The sequence below is a fragment of the Stylophora pistillata genome, chromosome 4, assembly GCF_964205215.1.
Source record: "Stylophora pistillata chromosome 4, jaStyPist1.2, whole genome shotgun sequence".
In the NCBI taxonomy this organism is placed as follows: domain Eukaryota; kingdom Metazoa; phylum Cnidaria; class Anthozoa; order Scleractinia; family Pocilloporidae; genus Stylophora; species Stylophora pistillata.
In genome coordinates, this window is record NC_142522.1 from 28,049,852 (window position 1) to 28,073,191 (window position 23,340).

The 23,340-nt window shown below is 38.2% G+C and overlaps 2 protein-coding genes across 4 annotated transcripts; one reads left to right on the plus strand and one right to left on the minus strand.

The window, feature by feature from the left end:
- Window positions 1-2,871: 2,871 nt before the first annotated feature.
- LOC148733168 (uncharacterized) lies at window positions 2,872-10,694 on the minus strand. Its single transcript, XM_088757960.1, has 4 exons — window positions 10,668-10,694; window positions 10,004-10,105; window positions 6,444-6,595; window positions 2,872-3,032 (listed from the first exon to the last, which is right to left on the minus strand). The coding sequence occupies exons 1-4, from the start codon at window positions 10,692-10,694 to the stop codon at window positions 3,011-3,013; spliced, it is 303 nt and encodes a 100-aa protein (XP_088614086.1). The 3' UTR covers window positions 2,872-3,010.
- On the plus strand, window positions 7,066-22,538 carry LOC111329289 (short transient receptor potential channel 4). Of its 3 annotated transcripts, XM_088757762.1 has the most exons (9): window positions 7,080-7,209; window positions 12,548-12,625; window positions 14,216-15,185; window positions 15,971-16,274; window positions 16,785-17,289; window positions 17,739-17,937; window positions 18,112-18,276; window positions 19,792-19,836; window positions 20,418-22,538. In XM_088757762.1, exons 3-9 carry the CDS (start codon window positions 14,289-14,291, stop codon window positions 20,580-20,582), a joined length of 2,280 nt encoding a protein of 759 aa, XP_088613888.1. In that variant the 5' UTR covers window positions 7,080-7,209; window positions 12,548-12,625; window positions 14,216-14,288; the 3' UTR covers window positions 20,583-22,538. The 3 variants fall into 3 exon arrangements, with proteins under 3 accessions (XP_022789665.2, XP_088613888.1, XP_022789666.2); XM_022933930.2 differs by lacking the exon at window positions 12,548-12,625 and having other exon boundaries at window positions 7,066-7,209; XM_022933931.2 differs by lacking the exon at window positions 12,548-12,625 and having other exon boundaries at window positions 14,168-15,185.
- The last annotated feature ends 802 nt before the right edge of the window (window positions 22,539-23,340 follow it).

Sequence of the window (23,340 nt, forward strand, 5' to 3'; positions counted from 1 at the left end):
TTTTTTTCGCTCTTGTCCACATATTGACAATCGGGAACAGGTTATTGTTTACCGTGCAACCATTTGCAAGAAATCGTTGATTTTCAGGCTGTCCTTCGGTGACCGCAGCAAAGCAATTGAGAGTTGTTAACCAGGTGGAGCCGCAAGGTTTTTATCGCATCAGGTTAGATTGTTTATACATGCCAGCGAAGCGATAACACTCTTTAAGATCACGCCTCCTGGTTAGCTCAATTGGTTACAGCGCCGGATTATGTTGTGCGGGAGGTCGAGGGTTCGAGCCCCGGCCGGACCAATACTCATGGTCTTAAAATAACTGAGGAGAATTTGCTACCTTTCTATAATATCAATAAATGGATAGATATTCTTATCTTCCCGGATAAGGACGAATAAAACCGTAGGTCCCGTCTCCTGCAGGGTTAGGGGCAGGAGACGTTAATTTCCACGCATGAGATTACTTTGTGGTGGATGTCCTCCCCGGGGTGGGATGGTGGGTTACTTGCACGTTGTAAAGCGCTTGGGAGCATCTTCCTATGGACCATGTGCTATATAAATAATAAATTATTATTATTATAAATTATTATCCTCGTAAACTCTTCATTCAAGTGTCGATGTCCTTTGAAGTACGAAGCATCTACTAAAACTAACTATTTTTATTCCAAGAGATGCCATTGATATTCTGACGATAAAAAAAGACATTTTGGGCCAGTTACTTAAACAAAGTTTAGCCGTTGTTTTACAAAACCGCGTTCTAAACTATCTTCCCTTTGGCTGAACCTTTAATCTGAACATTTATATTTGTGAACAGTGTCAAGAGAGCCCAAAGCTAACAGTCGGAGGAAATTTTCTTGGCCCGGATAAAACTACGATTTGGGTTGGACCTCGTTTACATAACCGGCCCTTCATGTTTACTTTTTTCAAATCCTAAGGATTTTTCGTTTCTCTTAGCAGTTTATCCCCACTTAAGGTTACAAGATACTTTCACGGGTGGGTCACAGAAAATCATTTTTAAAGCCAGTGCTTTAAGTTAATCCCATTAAACTGTGTATCATTTTAAAGCTTACAAACTACAGAATTTGATAAATTACATTTTTTAAAATTTTTCTATTGAAATGCAGAAACGATAATTGAGCAGAAGGAGAAAATTACTCATGTGTCTTCGGTCGATTATACGCAGTCTTTGGGAAGTCAGTCGGGAGATATTGTGGTAAAAAACCCCGTGGCCGATTGTCGATTGGCGTTTCGAGTTCGAGCATGTAACTTTTATTGCTGACCCTTGCATTCCTCATCATATTTCCAAAAATGTTTCAAAATCAAAATTTGGCCTCGTTATTGTTTTCTTTGCCGGACTATTGATTTTACTCCGTGCCAATTTTCAGGGGAATCGGTTTAATTCTGTGGGCCACAAAGTCGAAAATGTTTGGCTAATTGGCTCGAAACTCAAAGTGGAGAAAAGCGCCTCCAAAGTTTCCTTCGACGATTTGTTTACTTAGATCCGAATTTGATTTTTTCCTAAATCGCCAGAAATAATGTTCTTATCTACTAGAGTAGTGAAATTCGATAGATTACACCTAGATACTTTCAAAAAAATATTTTTCGAACAATTCATTGCCCTGAAAGTATCTTGTATCCTTAACTACTTACAAAACAACCTATTAAGGTGACAGCTTTAAAAAAAAAAAAAAAAATCGAATCCTTAGTCGCAGAGCAACTGCAGAGCATTTATTTTTTGCCCACGGCAACCGAAAACGGCTCTGGGGGAATCCTTAGAGAAAACCCCTTCTGATTGGCTTATTGGTATATTCTTCTTTGTTTTGGACTCTTCTTTATTTCTATTCATCATGCCAGAGCCGTTAGACAACGTCTTTTCTAAATCCTTTATTTGTCAGAAAAAAACTATGGCAGCCTCATGTTCCATTTCGAGACGAAAGGTGGTAAAAGCTATCTTTAGGTTTCTGTTCCAAGGAATACCCTTTACTATTTTGCAGACGACACCTCAGAAATTCACAAGATTCTTAATTTTCAAACTTATATGTCTTGCCACAGTCTCTTTGTCGAGGGAAACGCAACCAGTTGTACCAAATATCACCCCATGAATTTTATTCGTTTTGGGGAGAAATCAATACACAGAAACTTCTGATTTCATTCATTATTCAGAAGACAAAACCATTTTCAATTTAGCTCGTCGCTCCGGTTACATCTTGATTTCCCGAGCTTGTCAAATTTTATCGATAACAAGGTCATAACAATCCTGTTTCTTTATATTTTTCTTTCTTTCCTGGTGGAGAATGTAACCAAATTAAGGAGTCATCATGGTAACAGATCACAAAGGACTCTATTTTCCCTCATGTCTCTATTGTTAAGCTTGCTAAGCCACAATTATATGTAGCTGCGCACAACGCGTCCAATATGCAACTGGTTTAGTAGGTTTAACATTCATCATTCATTATTGCCGCAAGCATTAATCGAATTTTTATTAACATCTGCGTACAATTTATTGTCATTTCAATGGGCTTTTTCAACCCCATTTTACCAGTAGATGCGAAGATTATCGCCTATTTGCGCTGAAAATGTTGGAACCATGTGGGTAACTTGGTAAATTTGAGCATAGTGAAGGTAAGGGAATGACTAAGTACGCAGACACATAAAGTAAAGTATATTAGAGGAGACAATTGATTTGAAAAACTCGTTTCATTTTCGTGATTCGATTCCCATATGGCTTACGTTTAACGATTAGAGTTTGCAATTTGTATTTTCGATTTTTTTTTCTTTTTCTTTCTCTCCTCGAGCTTCATAGCACACAGACTAAAAATGGACTACATTTCTAACATCATAGCTGATTAACAAATTTAGCCCTTTATAACGTGACGGAAATAGTGGAAGACAAGAGTCACCTCTCTCGAAATGCTTGTCATTATAGGAAAGAGACTTCAAAGGTAGAGGCAGATTCACATTTAGACGACGCAATGTTTTCTTGAAGCATTATAACCGTTTTCATATCGAGCAGTTGAAGCTATCCAAACCCATAATCTTGTCTGAAAAAGGAAGAAAAAATAAGAAAGGTATTAGCAAGCAGCCTAACTCCTGCGCAGTTGAAAAGGAAGTGATAACGTTGTTTTTAAAACTTTGTATACGTGTTGGCGTACTTTCATGAAAACCAAATCAAGACTCACTAGGGACACTTTCATTTTAGCTCGATCAGAATTAATCTTTGTAAATGTAATATGTGATTTTCATAGAGACGGTAAGACGTGTACAAATTACTAAAGCTGCAGTATAAACACTGTAATAAAGAGGCGAGTGAAAGATTCACGCAGAGATGTCAATTATGCAAGCAGTCTACCGATTTAAACAAACCAAACTTCAATGAAAGTGAAGGTTCCCTGTGGCCATTAAGTGTCAGTCATCATCATCATCTTTATTTGCCTTATTTTAACAATTAAAAAATAGTTAATTACAGCGATAACAGTTAGAAGGTGAGGAGACCCAAAAAGTCACCAGGCTTATGGGAGAGCCACCTCACTTACAATAATAAATTAAGTAAAGAAAAAGTGCTGCGAATGTGCGGCTTGGCCAATTCAGTGATTATTTAAGTAAAAACTCTTGCAATTTCGCTTTAAAGCTGAGAAAGTTTCACGAACGAGTGTTCACAGCTAGATTGTTTTCACGACTGGATTTTTTTTAGAAGTAAAGGCTTCTGTTTGGTGATACATCTCACTGAAATTCAACAACGACAAGAAAAACATCGAATGTAAAAATATACATTTCTTTCAATCCCGTATGTCTGTAAAGCCCGCTAAGATCATGTAGCTACACTCTAGAAAAATTTCAATATGGCTATTGTTATTATCATCATTATGTTGGAAATCCGTGCATCTCAGTTTAAGTTTTGTGACGCGATCATAACATAATGGAATATTTAAAATAATTTGAATATATCAACAAAGTTGAAATGGTAAATTGGCCATCGTTACGATTATAAAAGCTGACGTTTCGAGCGTTAGCCCTTCGTTGGAGCGAATAGAGGAATTGTGGGTTGTGTGTGCTTTTAAAGGCAGAAAATGGAGCTACGTTATTGGTGGGAACATGGCAACGAGAAAAACACGAATAAAGTTAGTGGGATGAAAAGCGTTCGTTTATACCTGAGAGATTTAGACTGCCGGTTTGAAAGATGAGCTTTTGTCCAAGAGTTTTACGGCTTTCCGTACTACCTAAGCGTAAGGAAAGACCGCAGATTGCCATATGTTGCGTAGAATGATTAGGTAAATTAAAATGTCTAGCGACTGGTTTCGATGTGTCCTTGTCATTCCTCTCCACGTCGCGAAGGTGTTCTCGGAATCGGTCACCTAGTCTTCTGCCTGTTTCGCCGATGTAAATCTTTTTGCAATAAGTGCAAGGAATATTTAAAACCCTAGAAACGACTGATCTTTTTGAATACTTTCCTTTTTCTCCCCTCCTGACCAACTTTGATCTACTTATACTGACACAACCTCACAGGCAATTATAGAACAAAACAAAATTGATTAAAAGAACCGTTTGGTTTCAAATATCATTCCGATCTTATGTGGTAGTGGCTTTGATTTTGTAAAATGTGAATAGTCATAAAAAAGCTATCCACTGCGAAGCGACATAATATTAACGGTACTAATTTACAGATTGCCCAACTATCTCCACATCTTCCAATGCTCTTTCTGCTTACTAACAAATTAGGTACAAAATGGTGAGGTTCGATGAACCAAAAAAGAATTCTTGCGGGGAAAGAGTTTAGTAGACACACGTCACTTTTTGTTATTTCTGGATCAAGACAGCTTGACTTTCCAAATATCGACTTACCCGGGCATTGCGGTCTCCAGCTGCTCTATGTCAGCATGTGACAGGCTAACCTTCGCCATAATCACGAATAGAATTGACATTTGACTAGAAGCCATTCGTTCTATGCCAGAAACTTGCGCCCCAGAATATGTCCGATTAATTACAATCATTTCAATGACCCGTCGTTTTCGAATACGGCTATTAGTATACTTAACAGGAGACGAAAAAAGTTAGTCTAAAATGCCTTTCCTTTATTTGTGGCCACTGCCTCCTATTTTATTATTGCAATTTGGGAGGCGAAGCCACATATGTTGTCTAGTTGTGTTAGTAGCAAGTAAAGCAAAATAAGTAAAAAAATCCGGAACGTTAAGGTGCATGTTTGGGGTGGTCAGTCATTTACTCGACCATCTCAGTTGACCCGCAGAACAAAAACACCACACTTTTATTTCTTCTTTTTTTTTTTTTTATTTCTGAAAGTGTCGTGTTTTTGTCAACGAAAATTTGAGGATGCATCCCTTCAAATATAGCTTGGCTAATCAAGTCGTTCGGAATTCTAAGAAAGAGAATAAATTTGTGCAAAAGGAATTATCAATTTTATTATAAGCAGTTTTATGATAGCTCTGAACCTTCATATCATAACAAGACGAATCATGGCAAGACAAATCTCGATGCACTGATCGCAATTCGCCGATAAATAACGAGACGTGCCAGGCTGGTTTTCAAGTTACAAGCGCATATACTTATAAACGAGTGTCTCCAAGAGATGGTGACTTTGCTATGGTGACATTGGTGACATTGCAGTCGTTCTTTGGTAGTGTTGCGTGACATCCCAAGAAAACGACTGGGATGACCTTTCAAACTTTTTTATTTACTCATTCCGAGACTTATCTATATCCGCAAATAGCCATTGTTAGTCTATGATGGGTGAGTATTTAAGACCGATATAACTGACTTCACTATCTAAGCTAACTTCCTAAACTGAATTGGATCAGTGTTGGAAATGCTTTTGATTGAACGAATTTTGCGGTCAAGAAGTAAGTTAGAGTTCGGATAGTACATTTCATAATCCATCAAATATTTTAGCTCGCGCGCGAGTGGTCTTAACGGATCACGTGACTAAATATTCCTTAGCTAAAACTGGGTGATATCCGTGGATGTTATCTGAGTGATGTTCTCCAATTTTCAAATCTAACTTCCTATACAAAAAGTCTTCGTTTACAATTTTGATTAAGACGAGATAACGTTTTGTGGTTACTACAGAAGTAGGGAAATATTTGTTTGTTCATAAAGTCGTACATGAAAACACTTCAAAGAAAGCATCCCATACAGCAAACAGGAAGCTGTTCGTAAACATTTTTTCACGCGAGATGCAAAATATCTAAAGGATAATAAAAACTACAGCCTCGCTTTTGCGCAAAAATATGCTCGCATCTTTGTTCTTGAACATTATCCGTCCCTCGAAGCTCAGAGTTTTCTTCGAGCTTCGTTCTTGGAAAACTGTTCGCATCTTGGAAGAGATAATGTCCCCGGACAAATATCGGTGCATTTTTTCGCGCCAGATAGAGGCTATTCTAATATAGTTTGTGATATTTCACTTTTGTTATAATGATTTCAGTATTTTAAAAAATTATTACCTGTTAAGCAATGATTGGATTATTGTGATATCAATACAAGGAAGCAGGCGATATTGATCCATATCCAAACAATCAGTTTTCAGCATGACGCGGAGACCATTTTGAGCTACCTCAGCGAGCGTGGTTACACTGACAATAATGGCATCGATCTCCTTGAAAAGGACAGCGTTTTAGACAACAGGGGAGAATTTGAAACATTAATATTTTTTACATAAAGATTGGTTTACTAAATCTAGCCTCGTAATGCCTCCCGTCTAGACTGAAAAAGTAGTTTATTGAATTGAACATGAAAAAAACACATATGTGGGGAGATTTCTAAGCAGTTTTCTTTGTGGAGAATTATTTTGGGATCCACGTTAAGGTAAATGTAAGGTATTTGAAAATTTAACGAGCATACTCAAAGATAAATCTACAAGACAACGTTTTCACAAGTCTTCTAATTTCGTGCTAAGGAATCTCTCTTATCTCTTATGGAATCCAAAATCCTTCACGTACTCTGCATAATCCCAAGCGATGATCCCAGATTAATATAAGATTTTTAAGGTGTGGAAATATTATCCTTCTCGTTTGTGATTCGACAACGCGATCCCTCTGTCAATATTGGTAAGGAAGCTATAATTTAAAATCCCGAGTGTTAACACCCAGATTCGCACCGAGAGTCGCAGGTGAAGCGAGCGGAGCTGTGTAGGTGCATTTTGCAAATTTAAGGTTTCTGTAGAAGTGTGCACCACCCTTCTAGTTGTCACCAGATTAAGCCGAGCGAGAAGTAAGTTGTTTATTTATTATTCAATCACGTGATGAGCTAGCTCTTGCATTGAAGATGCTCTGATGTGGTTGAAACTTTTATCAAAACTGTTGTCCGTACCTACTGCTTATATAAAAGTATTTCGTTTATGGCCGGCACCTTTCTTGGAAATTTTTGCTAAGCTCGAACGTTTGTAATTGTTCTCTATAGTTTGGGTCATTGCAACGAAGTTCTGGGTGGTGAACTAGGTAAAAATAATTTTTTTTTGCACCATGCAGGCCCATATCTAGTAGCTGTTAGCGCATGGCCGATTGTCAAAACAAGATTAAATGTATTTGATATTGAAATGTTCTACCAGAGTTCGGCACAACTAGGACTTTTGTTATTTGAGAACTTTTGCTGTAAAGCAAATTATACCGTTTTTCAATTGATACGTAAAATACCGGAATGACCGAAGTTGGTTCAATATATTTTTTTTTCTCAAAGCTGTTTGAGATCGAATCTTACACAGATGCGTTTGCGACAAGAACTGTATCGTTTTAGTTTGACAAATTAAAATCCTTATTGAGTTTGTTTATTGTTGTTGTTGTTTCTTTTTCAGTTCTCCAGTAAAAAAAAATTTTCTACGCAATGCTTATAGTTATTATCATATGACCATACAGCATTTAAAAAGATCACCTAGACTATCTCTTGAGCTTAAAAGCACAGCTATTTAAAATGCTCGAGAAAAAAACATAAGGAAAAAGGATACGGTTCGTTTTCTCGGCCGCAAAGCTAAAAATGTAAGGCATTTGTTTTCTTTGCTTTGATCTGATTTTATATTGTACTCTCTCGTAAAATGAAGAATATCAAAAATCTGAAGTATGACAGAAAAGGTCACCAATCTAGATTATTGATAAACCCAGCACAATTTTACTAGATGAAAATTAATGTCCTTTAAGTTAAAAAATTTTTTCGTGTTATCATTCTTGAGGAAATTCTGCTTCGAAATAATTGCTCTGACTGAATTTTGCTCATGTCGGAGAGATAATCGTTAATCCTTTCATCGGAGAAAAAATTTCATACTTTTAGTGATCGAATGTCAACATTTGACGTGAAGTCCATTTGTCTTCATTATGATCGTCCAAGACTATTAATCACCCTCCATTGCCTCTATTTAACGGCTCTTTTTTCGAATTGGCCGGTCATGACTGATTAGATGTTTAATCTAACTTTCAGATTCATTTTAGGCTGATAAAGACGTGTTTCGTTTTGTTTTTTTTTTTTAATTTGTTTGCTTGCTATTCACCATGACAACAGCAAGCAAACAAAGTGGTGCAATATATATTCACTCTGTGATATTTTGCCAAGTGGCTAAGTTTGTTCATCAGAAGCAGGCAATTTACTTACGCAGCAAACGTTACTTTCTAAAGCTCTCTGAAATTATGATCTCTCTCTGCGCTAAATGGTTTCTATGATTAGAGTTATGTTGTTTAATCGCCAAGAATTAAAAATGCGAGTTAATGTAAACAAAAAAAGAAGTGAACAGAGCGCTGGATCCGTTTCTAAGGTTTCTGAGCCTCAGCTACTCGGGGACTACTAATAGTCCCTTTTACAGTTGTGGGCTTGGTGGCCAAGCCTTTGAACAGGAGTGAGGCTAAGGGTGACCCTGTTGTGGTAGAGACCTGTATCTAGTTAGCATGATAACAAAGTAATTTGCATTTGAAAAGCAGCAACATCTCTATCATAACAAGGTCACTCTAAACCTCACTCCTGTTCAAAGGCTTGGCCACCAAGCCCACAACTGTAAAAAGGAGTATTGCCGCGCCGTTCTGTTATTGTATCTCTATCATCTTCAGTGGCGCTAAAACGAAATTCACCGCTGCTAGGTGTGTCTCTCAACGGAGACCAACACCTCTGTATCACTGGAATTTAGGAGCATTGCGAGGATTCTTGTTATGATTATGCAGTATGGCCGCGTTCATTCTAGAGGAGAGGGGGAGAGTACTTGTGCATCCAACAATCAACTGGGCTTTAAACCCTTGCTTACAAATTAATTTTTTAAAAGAGAGATGTAATTAGCCTCTCCGTTTCTCGTTCGTGTTACTGATATTGAGAAGCCAATGAAATTTTTTATTTTTTTGGCCGGAAGAGAAAAAGTGTGACTTATCATTATTCTTAAAGTAGTGAGATGCAACGTGATAACAGGAGATTAAGATGGTATGGAAAATGTTTAAACAATTGAAGGATTTAGAAATTATTACTCCCTACGTGAACAACGGATCAAGAGAAAGCCCTGAAGCAGCGTGGAGCGTCTACACAAAAGCAGGGCCAGAAGGGTGGGTGGGGTAGATCATGAGGTCAAATACAATAGATCCCTGTTAACTCGAACTCCCAAGGCAAAATAAAAATGGTTCGGGGATTTGAGTGATCGGTAATGATGTTGAATATCAAGTATCTGTTAATAATTAATAAGGAATCGTGTTTTAACCTTTCTTGCGCAATCAATAGTCATTTTCTCTCGTGTTACGAGAGCTATTTGTTTCTTTTTTCTGTTATAAGAATGTTTAGTTTGGGAAGTTGAAGTAAATATATTGCGTTTTCATAAATGTTCTCACGTTCGTGTCAATCGCGATTAGAGGTTGGGACGTGTCAATCAGCTATGTTCTGACATTTTGATGTTTATCAGTGGACCGTCGTTTTACGAAAAGCTCGAGGTATCGGGGTAAATTTGAGCCAAGGAAGAGTAAAATTAGTTCGAGTTAGCGGGGGGGCTCGAGTTAACCGGATTCGAGTTAGCGGGGTTCTAATGTGCACGGAAACTGATATTTCTTACCGAAAGCCAGGTCACTTGTTCAAATAAATATCTTGCTCTGCAAGCTACGTGCTGAAATAGGGTAATGGTTACTGAGTTAAAGCTGAAGCATGCTATAAGCTCCTGATAAGAGTGTATCTTAATGCAATTTTCACTGCCAATAATAACTAATCCTTCCCTCGAACCACTGACGCACTGATATTTGCATGTGATTAATTTATCTGAGGCAGATGCGTTTACCTCAGCTAAAAAAAGGGGTAAATGAATAGTGAAAACTGGCGAAGGAAAGAATAAAAGTACTTTTTTTAAGTAGTCAGTACTTGCCAGTACCCCTAGTCCAAACTTAGCTAATTTCACGTTTCGTAAACTGACTTCGAGTACGTGCCGTGGTTTCGTCACAATTAGATGTTGACATCGAGTGCTTTAAATCATGCTAAATGTTAAACAAAAGAAATTTTCGTGGACTGCCGGTTAATTTTTAAATCGCTTCATTTTAGGAATAAGTTTAGAAGTTGATTGCTGTTGTTTGCTGCTAGCTCAAGGAAGTTGGCAAGATATTGAGTGACAAATTCTGAGGAAAAGCAAGATTATAGTAGGTCTTTGCCGTTATCACAGATTTATTTAAAAACATGAATCTTTGAGTGTTAGTTTTTTAGCATACTTTGGGAAAACATAGTGTCATTACAGTATCTCGAGCATCAGTAGATGGCATTTTTGAGAAAAGGACTAAGGAACTCCTCTTGTCAGGTTTCAACTCTAAAAAGGCTGAAAAGAAAAGGTGAGGGGAAAAAAACTTTAAAGAAATAAATGATTTTCAAAATCATTTATTTCTTTAAAGTTCTTGGAAATAACGTGAAATTGTCGAATCTAGCAAGGTGCATGGCTGTCATGTTCATCGATACATTTTGTTGACAAGAAAGCACATTCTAACTGTTGTGCATTACAGTTAATTCAATATAGAGCGAAGATGTCATTTCGATCCTTTTTTTTTTATTAGAAAAATGTATCTTATCATATGGAGTTCACTCTAAATCAGGCCGCAGAGGCAGCACCTGTCTAATTATACTTCACTTAGGGATCTCTAAATCCCACAGGGATCAACGAACGCTTTTCATTCCACTAATTTATTCGTGTTTTTCTCGTTGCCATGTTCCCACCAATAACGTAGCTTCATTTTCTGCCTTTAAAAGCACATACAACCCACAATTCCTCTATTCGCTCCGACGAAGGACTAACGCTCGAAACGTCAGCTTTTGTAATCGTTACGGTGGCCAATTTACCATTTCAACTTTGTTGCTATATCCAAATGATCTCTAATATTGCGTGTTTGCAGCCATTAGCCTACACTTTGAAAAACAGATGCCCTTTGTAAAGTCAAAGAGTTTTAACTAAATGGTTTGAAATCAAGTGTGATAAATTCAAAACCAAAACAATCTCGTCTAAGAGCCAAAATGTTAAAACAAAGCACCGACGATGTTTTTCATTATTCATCGCACTTTTCTACGCTGACGGAGACAGAAACAGAACTGCAAGATTATAACCGCTTCATAATTCGTAGTTAACAGAATTCATGCAAAGTTTGATAAAGATGTGTGATGGCGATTAGACTTTAGGTTTTATTTATTTTGTGCAAAGGAAGTTTTGGGGAGTTAAGCTAGTCAAGACGACGACTGAAGACATAAATTAAAAATGCATTTACAGTGCTTTTCGATCATGTATCCAAAAAAAAAAACAACAACAATAAAGTAAGGAGGACATCCTGTCGGAATGCAGTGTAATAATTTGTCATAATTCATTTCGGGTCGATGACGGAGAAGGTGGTCGCCCAATCTTCCGAGCAACGAGGCTCCTGTATAAAACGCTCCGGCGACGAAAAAAAAAAAGAAGAAAAATGAGCATGAAAACTAGGTAAAAAAACCTAGAATGTATAAGGTTAAATATAAAATAGGTGACGGGATCCTAATAGAGTGTATAAATGCATTAGAATATTAAAAGTATATAAGAATAAAAATGATCAATGAAATCCATAGGCTGTGACAGAGGCACCCTTTAAAATCAGTATGACTTAATTTCCTAGGAAATCCGGAGATAGAGTTCTGTTTGATTGAGTTATTCAAGTTATTCCAGTACGGAGAGACAACGTAGGAGAGCGAAATATTTACAAAAGAGCTAATATACTATAATTGCTCTACATTGACATTTGACATTGGTTTGGGCTGTTTATAGAGGCCTTAGTGCAAAATTTACTTACAGCATGAGCCCTGCATACAGCTATTCTTTTTAATTGGTTACCTTGTTATACTGGGCTGACAAAGTTTGGACATTTGCATGAGAAACGACGGAATTTCTTGTATAGTCGAATTTTACAACGCATTTAACGCTGTATAATTAGGTTACCCATGATAGCTCGTTGAAGCGCAAATGAATTTTGCGTATAGGCATATGATCATAAAGTGCTTGCTTGTAAAGACTTGCCTAGTGGGACCACAAATCGACCACTTGATCAAATGAAAATGCACTGTCCCAAGGGGTTTAAAATAGTTGTTAATTTTTTCATCCTAATAGTCCATGGGAGATTGCAAGGACATGGAAGCGTTTAATTAACAGTGATCTACGTTGTACAACGTGTTAATGGGGACGAAGGTATTTATAACAAGGATTAGATAGAACCTGTAAGCAGTCTTGAGTGCTAAGAAACGATCAATTCACGATCAATGTGGCCGCTGATTGGTTGCTCAAGTTGTCTCGACCGATCGACTGATCGCCGGTTTAAACATAGTTAGTAGAGGGGGACTGGTTAGGAAAGCCGGCGAACTTCTAAGAGTGAGCCTATTGTTCGTGTTTTTATGTTGAAAGTACCGTCACGTGACCGCGACCCTGCACGCAACACCAAACAAACATGGCGTCGGTAGGGACTTCTAGTACTGATTTTCTGTTTGGAGACGATTTTGATGCTATATTTGAAGCTCTACTAACTATGGTTTAAATCAGTTCTGGTTGTCGGGGTAATGCTTCGCTGCTATATGCGAAAGCGGTACAGAAGGATCTTATGAGTGGCTGTTGTTCAACGTTACTGAAGTTCGCAGAATTTAATATATTAGCATTAATCATTATTTTGTGAAGGATAGCTTTAAAATTTACTAAAGTCGTCTTAAAGCATGTTCATGGTTGTCCGTTTTCACTGAACTGTTCTTTCGACTTGCACCAACCCTTTAACGTTTGGCTAAGTATAACCAAATTAGTGAAAGTTTAAACTATTTGTATTCTCTTGACAATATCAATACATTAGCAGCAAATCAGGTGATTAGGAAAAATAACAACTAAATTCTCCCATATACTTTGTAAGAAAAGGCTCGACAACATGAGAATTGCGACTCAGATCTCAGGAGGTAATGATTTATTACAATACCATCCCCGCTAACTGGAGTTATTATACATTAGACTTACTATGAAACATCTGATTGATCGAAAGCATTCAGTCAAAATTCAGTAGCATGTGAAGTTGACATGAAAATCATCCCAACATTTGCAGCAGACATTTGGTTATGCCGGTCGGGTTCAAAGTTTTCCTAGTTTTCAAGCCCCTCGTCCGTGTAGTGTTGTCAAAATTGTAATGGCTAAACGCTTCGCCTCTGTTTCCGAAGAGGACAACAAAAACAAGTATAAAAATTACGAATGAAAATTTGAGCCACATTTTGAATCGCAAGGTAAAACTGCTTTGGCCAGCGTTCTGAAGAAGTCTAAGCGGGCGTTAAAAAAATGTGATGGCAGCCCGTACTCGAAGAGATACGTGTCTTCTTTACGATTTTGACTAAACAGGCATTTCCTGGCAAAGGGGACTGACATTATCGATCAAAAACCCAAAATTCATCGAGGTGAACAAAGTATTTCCAGCGAAGTATGTTGATTTAAAGCGGCGAAATAAAAAACTTTTCATACATGGCAGATCACAAAAGCCGCTCGATGCGTGTGCGAATCAGCTAAGCGTCTTCGTTTGCAAATTTTTTTGGAAAGTATAATAGAACAATTACTGAATTTGGTTTTCGCATGATAGCGTGAATTATCAAAACCTCGTGTCTTAATTCACGATATAATGCTCACGATATAATGCTCAACCTCATACAATAATTGCTTATTGTTAAGGGGCAGGTGGGCCTTTCTTACTCATTCAAGGATATTACCCAGGTTGGCATTAAATACTGATCGTTATGTGGCCTGGGTTTAACTCCATAGACTGACCACGTCACTTCTACCGAAGGTGACCGAAAGTTTTTGCCAGGTACAAAGCGAGAGCTAACTTATAACCATGTTGGATGCGACAGACATTTTCTTGCAAGAGTTCAGTACAGTTGATGGTGTCTCTCAACCGTTACACAAGCTCGAAAGAAAGCTCTTTACAGCCATAAAAAAAGGAGATCTGGAAAAATTCAGAAGTATTCTTGACTATTCCCAACCAAAATGCGACCTCAATTGTGTCAACAAATCTGGCAAAACATTCTTACAAGAGGCGGTAGATGTGGAAGATACTTCTGTCCGGAGCGACATGATCAAGATCCTGTTGAGCGGAGGAGCCGACCTGGATCTAGCCTTGTTGTACGCTGTGCGTGATGATGACGTCAGAAGCTTGGAAATTTTGCTGAAATTCTATGGTCCCCCGTTGCTGAAAATTTCTCCGCCATTGTCTTCATGCATCAGGAAGTATTCAAAACACGAGCTTCACATGACACCACTGATCCTGGCGGCTTGTTTGCAGAATTTCCAAATTGTGAAGCTTCTTCTAGAGCACGGATTTACCATTTCTGATTTGCAAAGTGATTCTCAACGCCCTATTGAAGTCGTCAGCGAGAAGCTGGGGCCTGCCATGCTCCGATTGAACAGATATCGAGCTCTTGCAAGTCCTGTATACCTTGCAGCTTCATTTCTAAAAAACCCGTTCAGTGGTCCGGATCCTGTTCATCGCGCATGCGTTCTTAACAAGAAACTGTCTGACATTGCTGAGCAGGAGTATGAGTTCAGAAAAGAGTATTTGGATCTCAGCGATGGTTGTAAAGAATTCGCCGTGGATCTTTTGAATGAATGCCGTTCAATGAAAGAGATCAGGTGTGTTATGGAGATGCAGAGCGAAGATAACGCGCTACCATACGTCCAAGGAAAGCTCAGTCTGAACATTCTGGAGTTTGCCACCGTCACCGAAAATGAAAAGGTATTTTTTCTGAGTTGTAACGTAACTGCAGTGCACAATTATAGGCTATCTCAATCAATTTAATTAAATATTTTTAAAATTGTTCCGGGCGCAAGACTACTATCCCCAGGGCGATAATCTTTAAACGCATGCACACGGCGCTTCTACGATCAGCCTTTGTCTCAGGCCAGCGAGGACTGAATGCTGCTCTTTTATAAATTGATGCAGCTCTAATAATCCTGAACACATGGCTGACAATGTTGAAGGCGATTCATTTGTTAGACTATACGCAAGTCACCGGCTGTTTCGCGCATGAATAAAGACACCAGTCGAGTAACGATTGCATGACGTTCGTCGTTCTATGGCCAGCGCCTACACGACCACGTATCGAATGGTTGCGAAAATTTCTTTTATTCAAGAGATTTTAAGAAAATACATAACATATTTAATTTAAAAAAAACATATTTCGACAGTTCCTCTGTCATGTTCAGTTCTAATTTACACCAAGTAAAAAGTTGCACTTTTAGGGACACCAAGTAAAAAGTTGCATTTTTTAGTGGACTCAGAATGCTAATTGGACGTAACAGCAAAGGAAACATAACGATGTCTACAATTACCAAGAAAGTTTTACTTTAACATTATGGAAAAAGATTCGAGGGATTTCAGTAAGTTTTGATGTCTTCGTAAAAAGCCAACGCTTCGTTAAGCATTACTTGACTAAATCCTCCGGAACTAATTGGGTTTACAGGGCTGCAAAAACCTATTGGACAAGAATTAAAGAAACGTTTTACCCTTTGCATTTGCAGTTCGTCAGCCATCCTTACAGCCAACTTGTGTTAAATTCTGAAATATACAGAGATGTCCCATTCTTGGAAAAAAGTTCGTGGAAGCAGTTTGTCTTGATACTACTGGCTTTTGTCTGGTATCCTCTATTCTTCATGGCTTGGTTGGTGTTAGACACTTTTTTTCCCAAGCACGAGATGTCAAGAATGTTTCACTCTCCCTGCGTAAAGTTCCTTGTTCATTGTGGTTCCTATCAGACATTTCTTTTCATGCTGTTTTTGTCTTCATTCGCGTTTCAGAGCAATTTTCTACAGTACGCCATAACGGGTGAGTGATGGGGAAGAGATATATATAATTTTGTAAGTTTACATCTGGATGTCATTATTTTAGCTTTTCTTGCTTAAATTCCAAGATTGATATTGGTAAACAGCCGGCGTCGAGCAGTAATTTGCCCGACCGCAATCTTTGGTTATCTTTGGCCACTAAGTATGAGGTAGCAGGACCTCTCTACAAGTGACCTCAATAGGACAATGCCTCTGTAAATATTGACTCCGTGTCACTCCAAAAAAACCTCGAAAACGCTAAAACGATTCAACGGCAATAAACAATTCCAATAAGCACTTCGCGATTTACGGCATAATGACATTTCAGCCACTAACTAAACCTCAGGTGGAACTTTAGCAAGTCACACCGTGACTTGATGTGTTCAATATGATAGTGCAGTGTTAGTCACACGAAACTGCACACACTTTCCTATACAAAACTTTGTTACGTCATCACAAGCCTCCCTGTTAAATGTATGTCTTGGTGACTTGACAATTCCTTCTCGTTACACAGATTGGCTGATTTTGTTGTTTGTGCTCGGACATATAGTAGATCTCGTCAAACAATTCTACCACGTGGGAAGAGTCCGTTTCTTTTCCAGCTACTGGAACTACCTGGCTGTTGCAACAGTGTTGTCATTCATTCTTCATTACATCCTTTGGTGGTCCGGCCGCTCAGTCCTTATAAAGAAACTGGAAACTATGACGTGGGCCAACCACGCCGACGACTTTTCGTACACGATCGTCTTGGTCTCAGACTGTCTCTTTGCAGTGGCAATACTTCTGGCCTTTACCCAAAATCTGGCCTTTATCCAGTCCAACTCGACTATTGGTCCTCTACTGCAAGCTTTTATGAGAATGATGTTCGATGTGATGAAATTTTTCTTTTACTTTATATTTGTCTTTCTCGCGTTTGTGGTGAGCTTCACCAAGCTCTACCTACAGTATGCCAAGGCCAGACAGCATTTCCATAACAGTTCAGCTGATTCGAATCAAACAGATCCTCTTCATCTTGAAAGGTGAGTCTAAGTGGTTTGTGTCGTGCTTCATGCCAACTTGGTTACTTCGGCAAGTCAAAGAAGGGACAAAAAAAAAACCCTAGTTCTTCAGCACGTGCTACGTGCATAGAATTTTTTGCTGCTGATCTAACACGTGAAATCTTTCACTTTCTTTTGCTTCTTCGGATACCAACCGGAAATATCCGAACATGTTCGCTGTGTTTGACTTGTTTTGATATTATTTGAAAATGAAAACAACGAAAAAAAAGAAAAGTTCGTCAAATTTTCATCTTGGTTAGAACAGAAGAAATAACTAATTTTAGCAGTCAGTCTCAAATAATTTAACGGTACGTATTTTGAAATTTCTTAACCATTATATGGATATTATGGAACTTATTAGCTGTTCGAAAAGAGAGGATATATCTTCTCTTGCTGTTTGATAATTCAAATGTGTACTTTCTGTCTTGCAGTATTTTAGACAGCACGAATACAATCTTTTGGTCACTATTTGGTCAGATAGACCCTAGCAGTTTTAAAATTTCTGAGGCTGAGTATGGCGTCATTTGGAGAACTGGAATGACCTTGTTTGGTGCGTTTAACATCACAGCGGTTCTGGTAGCCCTCAATATGCTGATCGCGATACTCAACGACTCTTACGTCCAGATAACAGTAAGCTTTACTCTTAAAAAAATTGATAAATTTATTACTGTCACAAATGGTGTTAGTTCTCATTGGTTCGAGCAAGTTTCCAGTATTGTACCGACAAAATCACTGATAATTCATTCTGTTTAAGTCATTCGCGTAACTTCTCAGATAATGATTCGACACTTCGTTTTCTGACAGGCCAACTTGGATGCTGAATGGAAGTTAACAAGAACCAGATTGTGGTTAAACTGGATTTCCAAGAAGGGGGTTCTTCCGCCTCCTTTTAACTTGGTATATCTGTTTGTCCCCATTGTAAGCTTTTTTCAGCGTCTTGTCTCAGCTTGCTGCTCGGAGAGGGCCTTGGTGAGTTAAACTACTAATTTATTACACTGAGCAACATAGAGAGAGTTTCCTCCTAAATTGGGTTTAAGGCAAAATTAATGGCGCAATGAAGAAACCACCCAGATATCAATAACATTTATTGACAGCTTAAGATGTTTCAGTAACACTTAAACTAAAACTGACCTGTTAAATTATCCAGTTACTCATGTGATTTTTTTTTTTCGTTTTGAGTTCCGATCTGAATAACCAAAAAGCCATTTCCCTTTTCCTCCTTTTAATTTAAATGTTAAGCTGAATGTGCTAATGTAACTTATTGTTAGACAGGGATGGCGTAGTGGTGAGAGAACTCGCCTCCCACCAATGTGGCCCGGGTTCGATTCGTTGGTTCTCTTCTCTGCTTGAAGGGTTTTTCTCCGGGTTTTCCGGTTTCCTCCCTCACTGTAAGCTGTGCTCCAAGATCACACATGGACCGTATAGCGGCTGCCAGAGGCGCCTTTGTAAGCTTTCGGTTCGGCCCTGTGGAGCTGCGTCGTTGCTGTACTTTGCGACGGCGATTAGCAGTGACAATTATAATTATAATTATAATTATAATTATAACTACATCACAAATGGTGAACGCCATAGCGTGTACTATTGAGTTATGGATGCACGCGGGAGGTTGCTAAGCACGAAAGAAGCGTAAGAGTCGCGTTCACCATTTGTTTTATAACATAACTTTCTGAGCTACATCGCAAAAAAATGTTCGTGTAGTCTTACATGACAAGAGAACACAAGCGCGCGAAAATTCATTTATAACAACCGACTGCTCACCAGCAACTCAATAAAGTTTAATCACCCTTCCTGAAATACCGACCAAAATCCTCTTTATAAGGCCTGTATCCAACAACCGGTGAAAGAGTTCAGCAGAACTATGAACAAACTGTGGTGTTTACCATTTGCTTTATAACATAACATTGATACATTGTAATAAGAGTTCCCTTTTATTTAACAAATCTTACATGATCAGAAAAAACAAACGCGCGCGGAAAAATAGTCTTAGCATTTGCTCACGTCAGCAGCATACATCCATGGGCAAATAGTTGATGCTGAACTAACCAATCAGAGCGCGCGCTTTGCTTTAGTTATGTTATAATTAACAATTATTCCACGAGCGCGCGTTGGATATGAGATGATAGATAGCCAACTCGGCGCTACGCGCCTCGTTGGCTATAATCATCTCATATCCAACAAGCGCGAGTGGAATAATTGTTTTATTAAAAACGTTAAATTAAATTATTTTATTTTATTAAATTTTTAGCTCCCTTTTAATTTTAAGCTGACACGTACGCTTGCAATATTTGTAGATTATGGTATATTGGCTGATATACCATAATGGCTAAGCCAATAAAAAGTCGTGAATTGCATTATCCAATGATCTAGTTTTTAATAATGACAATTATTATGCTGCCACCTTTTTTTTTTTTTTTTTTTTAACACAATCTAAAATGCTATTGTTTCCTTCTGTCTCTTTTATTTTGAAAACGACGTTTGAAAAAGGAACAAAAAATCACCCGGAAAGTTGGCAGAATTAAAGAGAAAGAGGTAAGAAGAAATTCTCCTGCGCATGTTAAGGATTAAGCGTTAGGAGCTCAGTAATTTAACACCGACTTATAGCTGACAGGTTAAACAGTTGGGTTTTATCAGTAAAGAAAGATGAAAGTGACGATATATTTTTGTAAATGGTCTACGGTCATTGTTCGTTTTCATGTCTGTTTCTCCTTGTCGATTGCAATCATTGAAAGAAAAACGGTCGTTTACTCCCTCGTTGAAGAGCGCAATTTTTAGAAACAAACAGACATGTTTTTTTCTAGATTTAGAGAACCTGTGGCCCATTTCTCGATGTTCCCAGCAACCTCACGCGCCCGGGGCAACATTCAAAAAGTAAATTTAGGAAAAAAAGGACTTTTGGTCTTACCTCAAACTTATCCTTTCTATCATGTTTCCTGATCGTTTGAATTTCAAAACTATCATTAAATCGATCATAAATGTAAACGTTACGAGTAGCTTTCCGAGACTTGAGACTTACGGAGCTTTCGAGAAATAGGCCTTTAGTTCGTTACTCGTCCCGACTATATTTATGTGATTAATCAAATTGGTTCTCGTTATCTTTTGCCATCTCACAGAGACGAGAAGTGATTCGCAATCTTATCCTAAGGACTCTGACCAAGAAATCATACCTCACAGAGGCTGAAACTGAGCCAGTCGACTCCGACGAAGAAAATGAGGACGAAGTGGCTGTTACATTAGAAGAGAGGGGCTTGGACACCGACCAAGTAAAAACGACATAATGACCTTGTGTCTGTCGCTATTAAGAGTATGTTAATAGCACTTGTTAACCTGGTAACACAATTGTTTTTACATTAGTCTGGGCCTAATGTAAAAAATTGTTTTTACATTAGTCTGGGCCTTGGAAAAATGCTAGAGTCTCCCCTCTCTACAAAAATTCGGGCAAGCGCAATGATCCATCCAATTATCGCCCCATTTCAGTAATTCCTTTCGTAGCAAAAGTTTTTGAGCGGATAATCTATGATCAACTGTATGTCCATCTTACGAGGTATAATCTTCTTTCCAAACATCAGTTCGGTTTCCGTTCATCACACTCGACGGTTACGGCTCTACTCGAGGCAACTGATAGCTGGGCTCTTAATATAGACCGTGGATTGATCAATGCTGTTGTCTTCTTAGATTTAAAGAAGGCATTTGATACAGTCGGTCATGAGATTCTTTTATCTAAGCTTCGTTCGTACGGAATTGGTGGACTAGCTTTGCGTTTGCTTCGCTCCTATTAAGTTGACCGAACACAGATCTGCCAAATCGATTGTTCTAAATCCACGCCAAAGTTCCTTAATTGCGGTGTGCCTCAAGGCACGATTTTGGGCCCGCTTTTATTCTTACTCTGTGTTAACGATTTACCTCAGTGCCTTAATTTTGCTTATCCTCGAATGTATGCTGACGATACTAGCATTACTTACGCTGGCAAAGATTTAAACGAAATTGATGATTATCTTAACAAAGATTTGAAATCTGTTAATACCTGATTGTCTTCTAATAAACTCACATTGAACCTGACTAAGACCGAATTCTTAATAATAACTTCAAGGCAAAGGCGAGTTTACTTGTCAGACAATCCGTCTCTTACCATTAATAATTTTCCCATTGAGCAGGTGTCGTCAACAAAGTCTCTCGATGTATCTATCGATGAAAACTTAAGCTGGAATACCCATACTGAAACTGTTTGTAAGAAAATTTCTTCAGCTTTGGGCTTAGTTAAGCGCATTAGAGATTTTGTACCATTCTACACTCTTTTGAACATCTTCAATGGTTTGGTAAAGTCCCAGTTTGACTACTGCAGCTTAGTATGGGATTGCTGTAGTACAAGTCTGGCCGAAAAACTTCAGAAGCTGCAGAACCGTGCGGCTCGTATATTGTTGTCCGCCCCTTATGATTCTAGTGCTCTAGACCTGTTCCGTAGACTTCATTGGAAAAACCTAAGGAATCAGAGGCTTTTTGCGAAAGCCGTTATGATGTTCAAAATTCTAAATGGACAGACACCTGATTATACATCAAATAAATTCATCTTTCGTAATTATACTACTAGTTATAGATTGCGAAATAGTGAAATGAGGCTGGCTCTTCCGCAACCTCGTACTGATTATGTTCGTAAAAGTTTCTCTTATAGCGGTGCCGCGTTGTGCAATAGCCTTCCGACTGATATTAGAGTATCTAAAACAATAGGTGAGTTTAAGACGAAGCTAAGTAACTTCAAATGAATAAAGGCTGATAGTTACGAAAGAAACTGTTTGGGGCTGCGTCGGTGGGAGTAACGAAATAATTTGGATATATCAACAAAGTTGAAATGGTAAATTGGCCACCGTAACGATTACAAAAGCTGACGTTTCGAGCGTTAGGCCTTCGCTCCGACGAAGGGCTAACGCTCGAAACGTCAGCCTTTGTAATCGTTACGGTGGCCAATTTACCATTTCATTTTTGTTGATATATCCAAATTACTAAGTAACTTCAGTTTTGAGTGAACTAATGACACGGCGTCCCTGAAAAGCAGTACTTTTATTTTCATTTGTTTTCATTCTAATAAGAAGTTAGTTCAGTTCGTGTAGATTAGGCTTTTAATCTTTGTATATATTTTATAATTATTATATAGTTTTAAGTTTTACATTTGTAGGTATATTGCTTGTATACGACTGAGGGAAATTTACCGTGTATAAATAAAGGGATCTATCTATCTATCTATCTATCTATCTATCTATCTATCTATCTATCCTCTCCTAAGAGGCTACGGTCTACGAGGGGTATCGAATGGTCCCATTCAATTTACAAGTGCTCGTAAAATTTGGTCTTTGCTCGAATTGCTCGCAAAAATTACATGGGTGCTCGCTTGCTCGTGCTCGCAAAATTTTTTGCAATTGCTCGCATGCTCGCATTCTCGTTAACATGTGCTCGATTGCTCGAAATTTCGTTAATCGTGCTTTGTAGTTATTTTTATTCATATATAAACGATAAATCAGTTATGATATGGTTAAAACAAAAAAATTGAAACATCCCTACCTCCGGCTTCAGTCTTTCTTCAACAGTTCAGCCCGTAACTGTTTTGGAGACGCTGTATGTATTATCGGAAAAAAGCACGATGCTCCATGACAAGCATTTCGCTTATTGATTTATTCTTTATTATTTCTTTGTCGCAGGCTTTCTGCTTGAGAGGGGTACAATTTCGCAGTTCAAATATGTGATCGTTCATCTATTCACTTGTTTCTTAGGTTTTTAACAAGTACCCAAGATATTTTACTTCTGTTAATACTGGTTTTGCTTTTTCCCTCAGTAGATTCGCTTTCATAGCTTGAAGCTAGCCTTACAATTGTTGTATCTTTTCCCGGGTATTTTACCCAATGACTTAAACCTTCTTTCTGATAGGAAGTTCGACATAACGGGAGGTGACATAACCTCCTGTAGAGATAACATTACTTGCGAACCTTTGCTGATCTAAATTCGCATTAATTTGAGCAAATTATCAGGGTTTGTAGACATGATGGA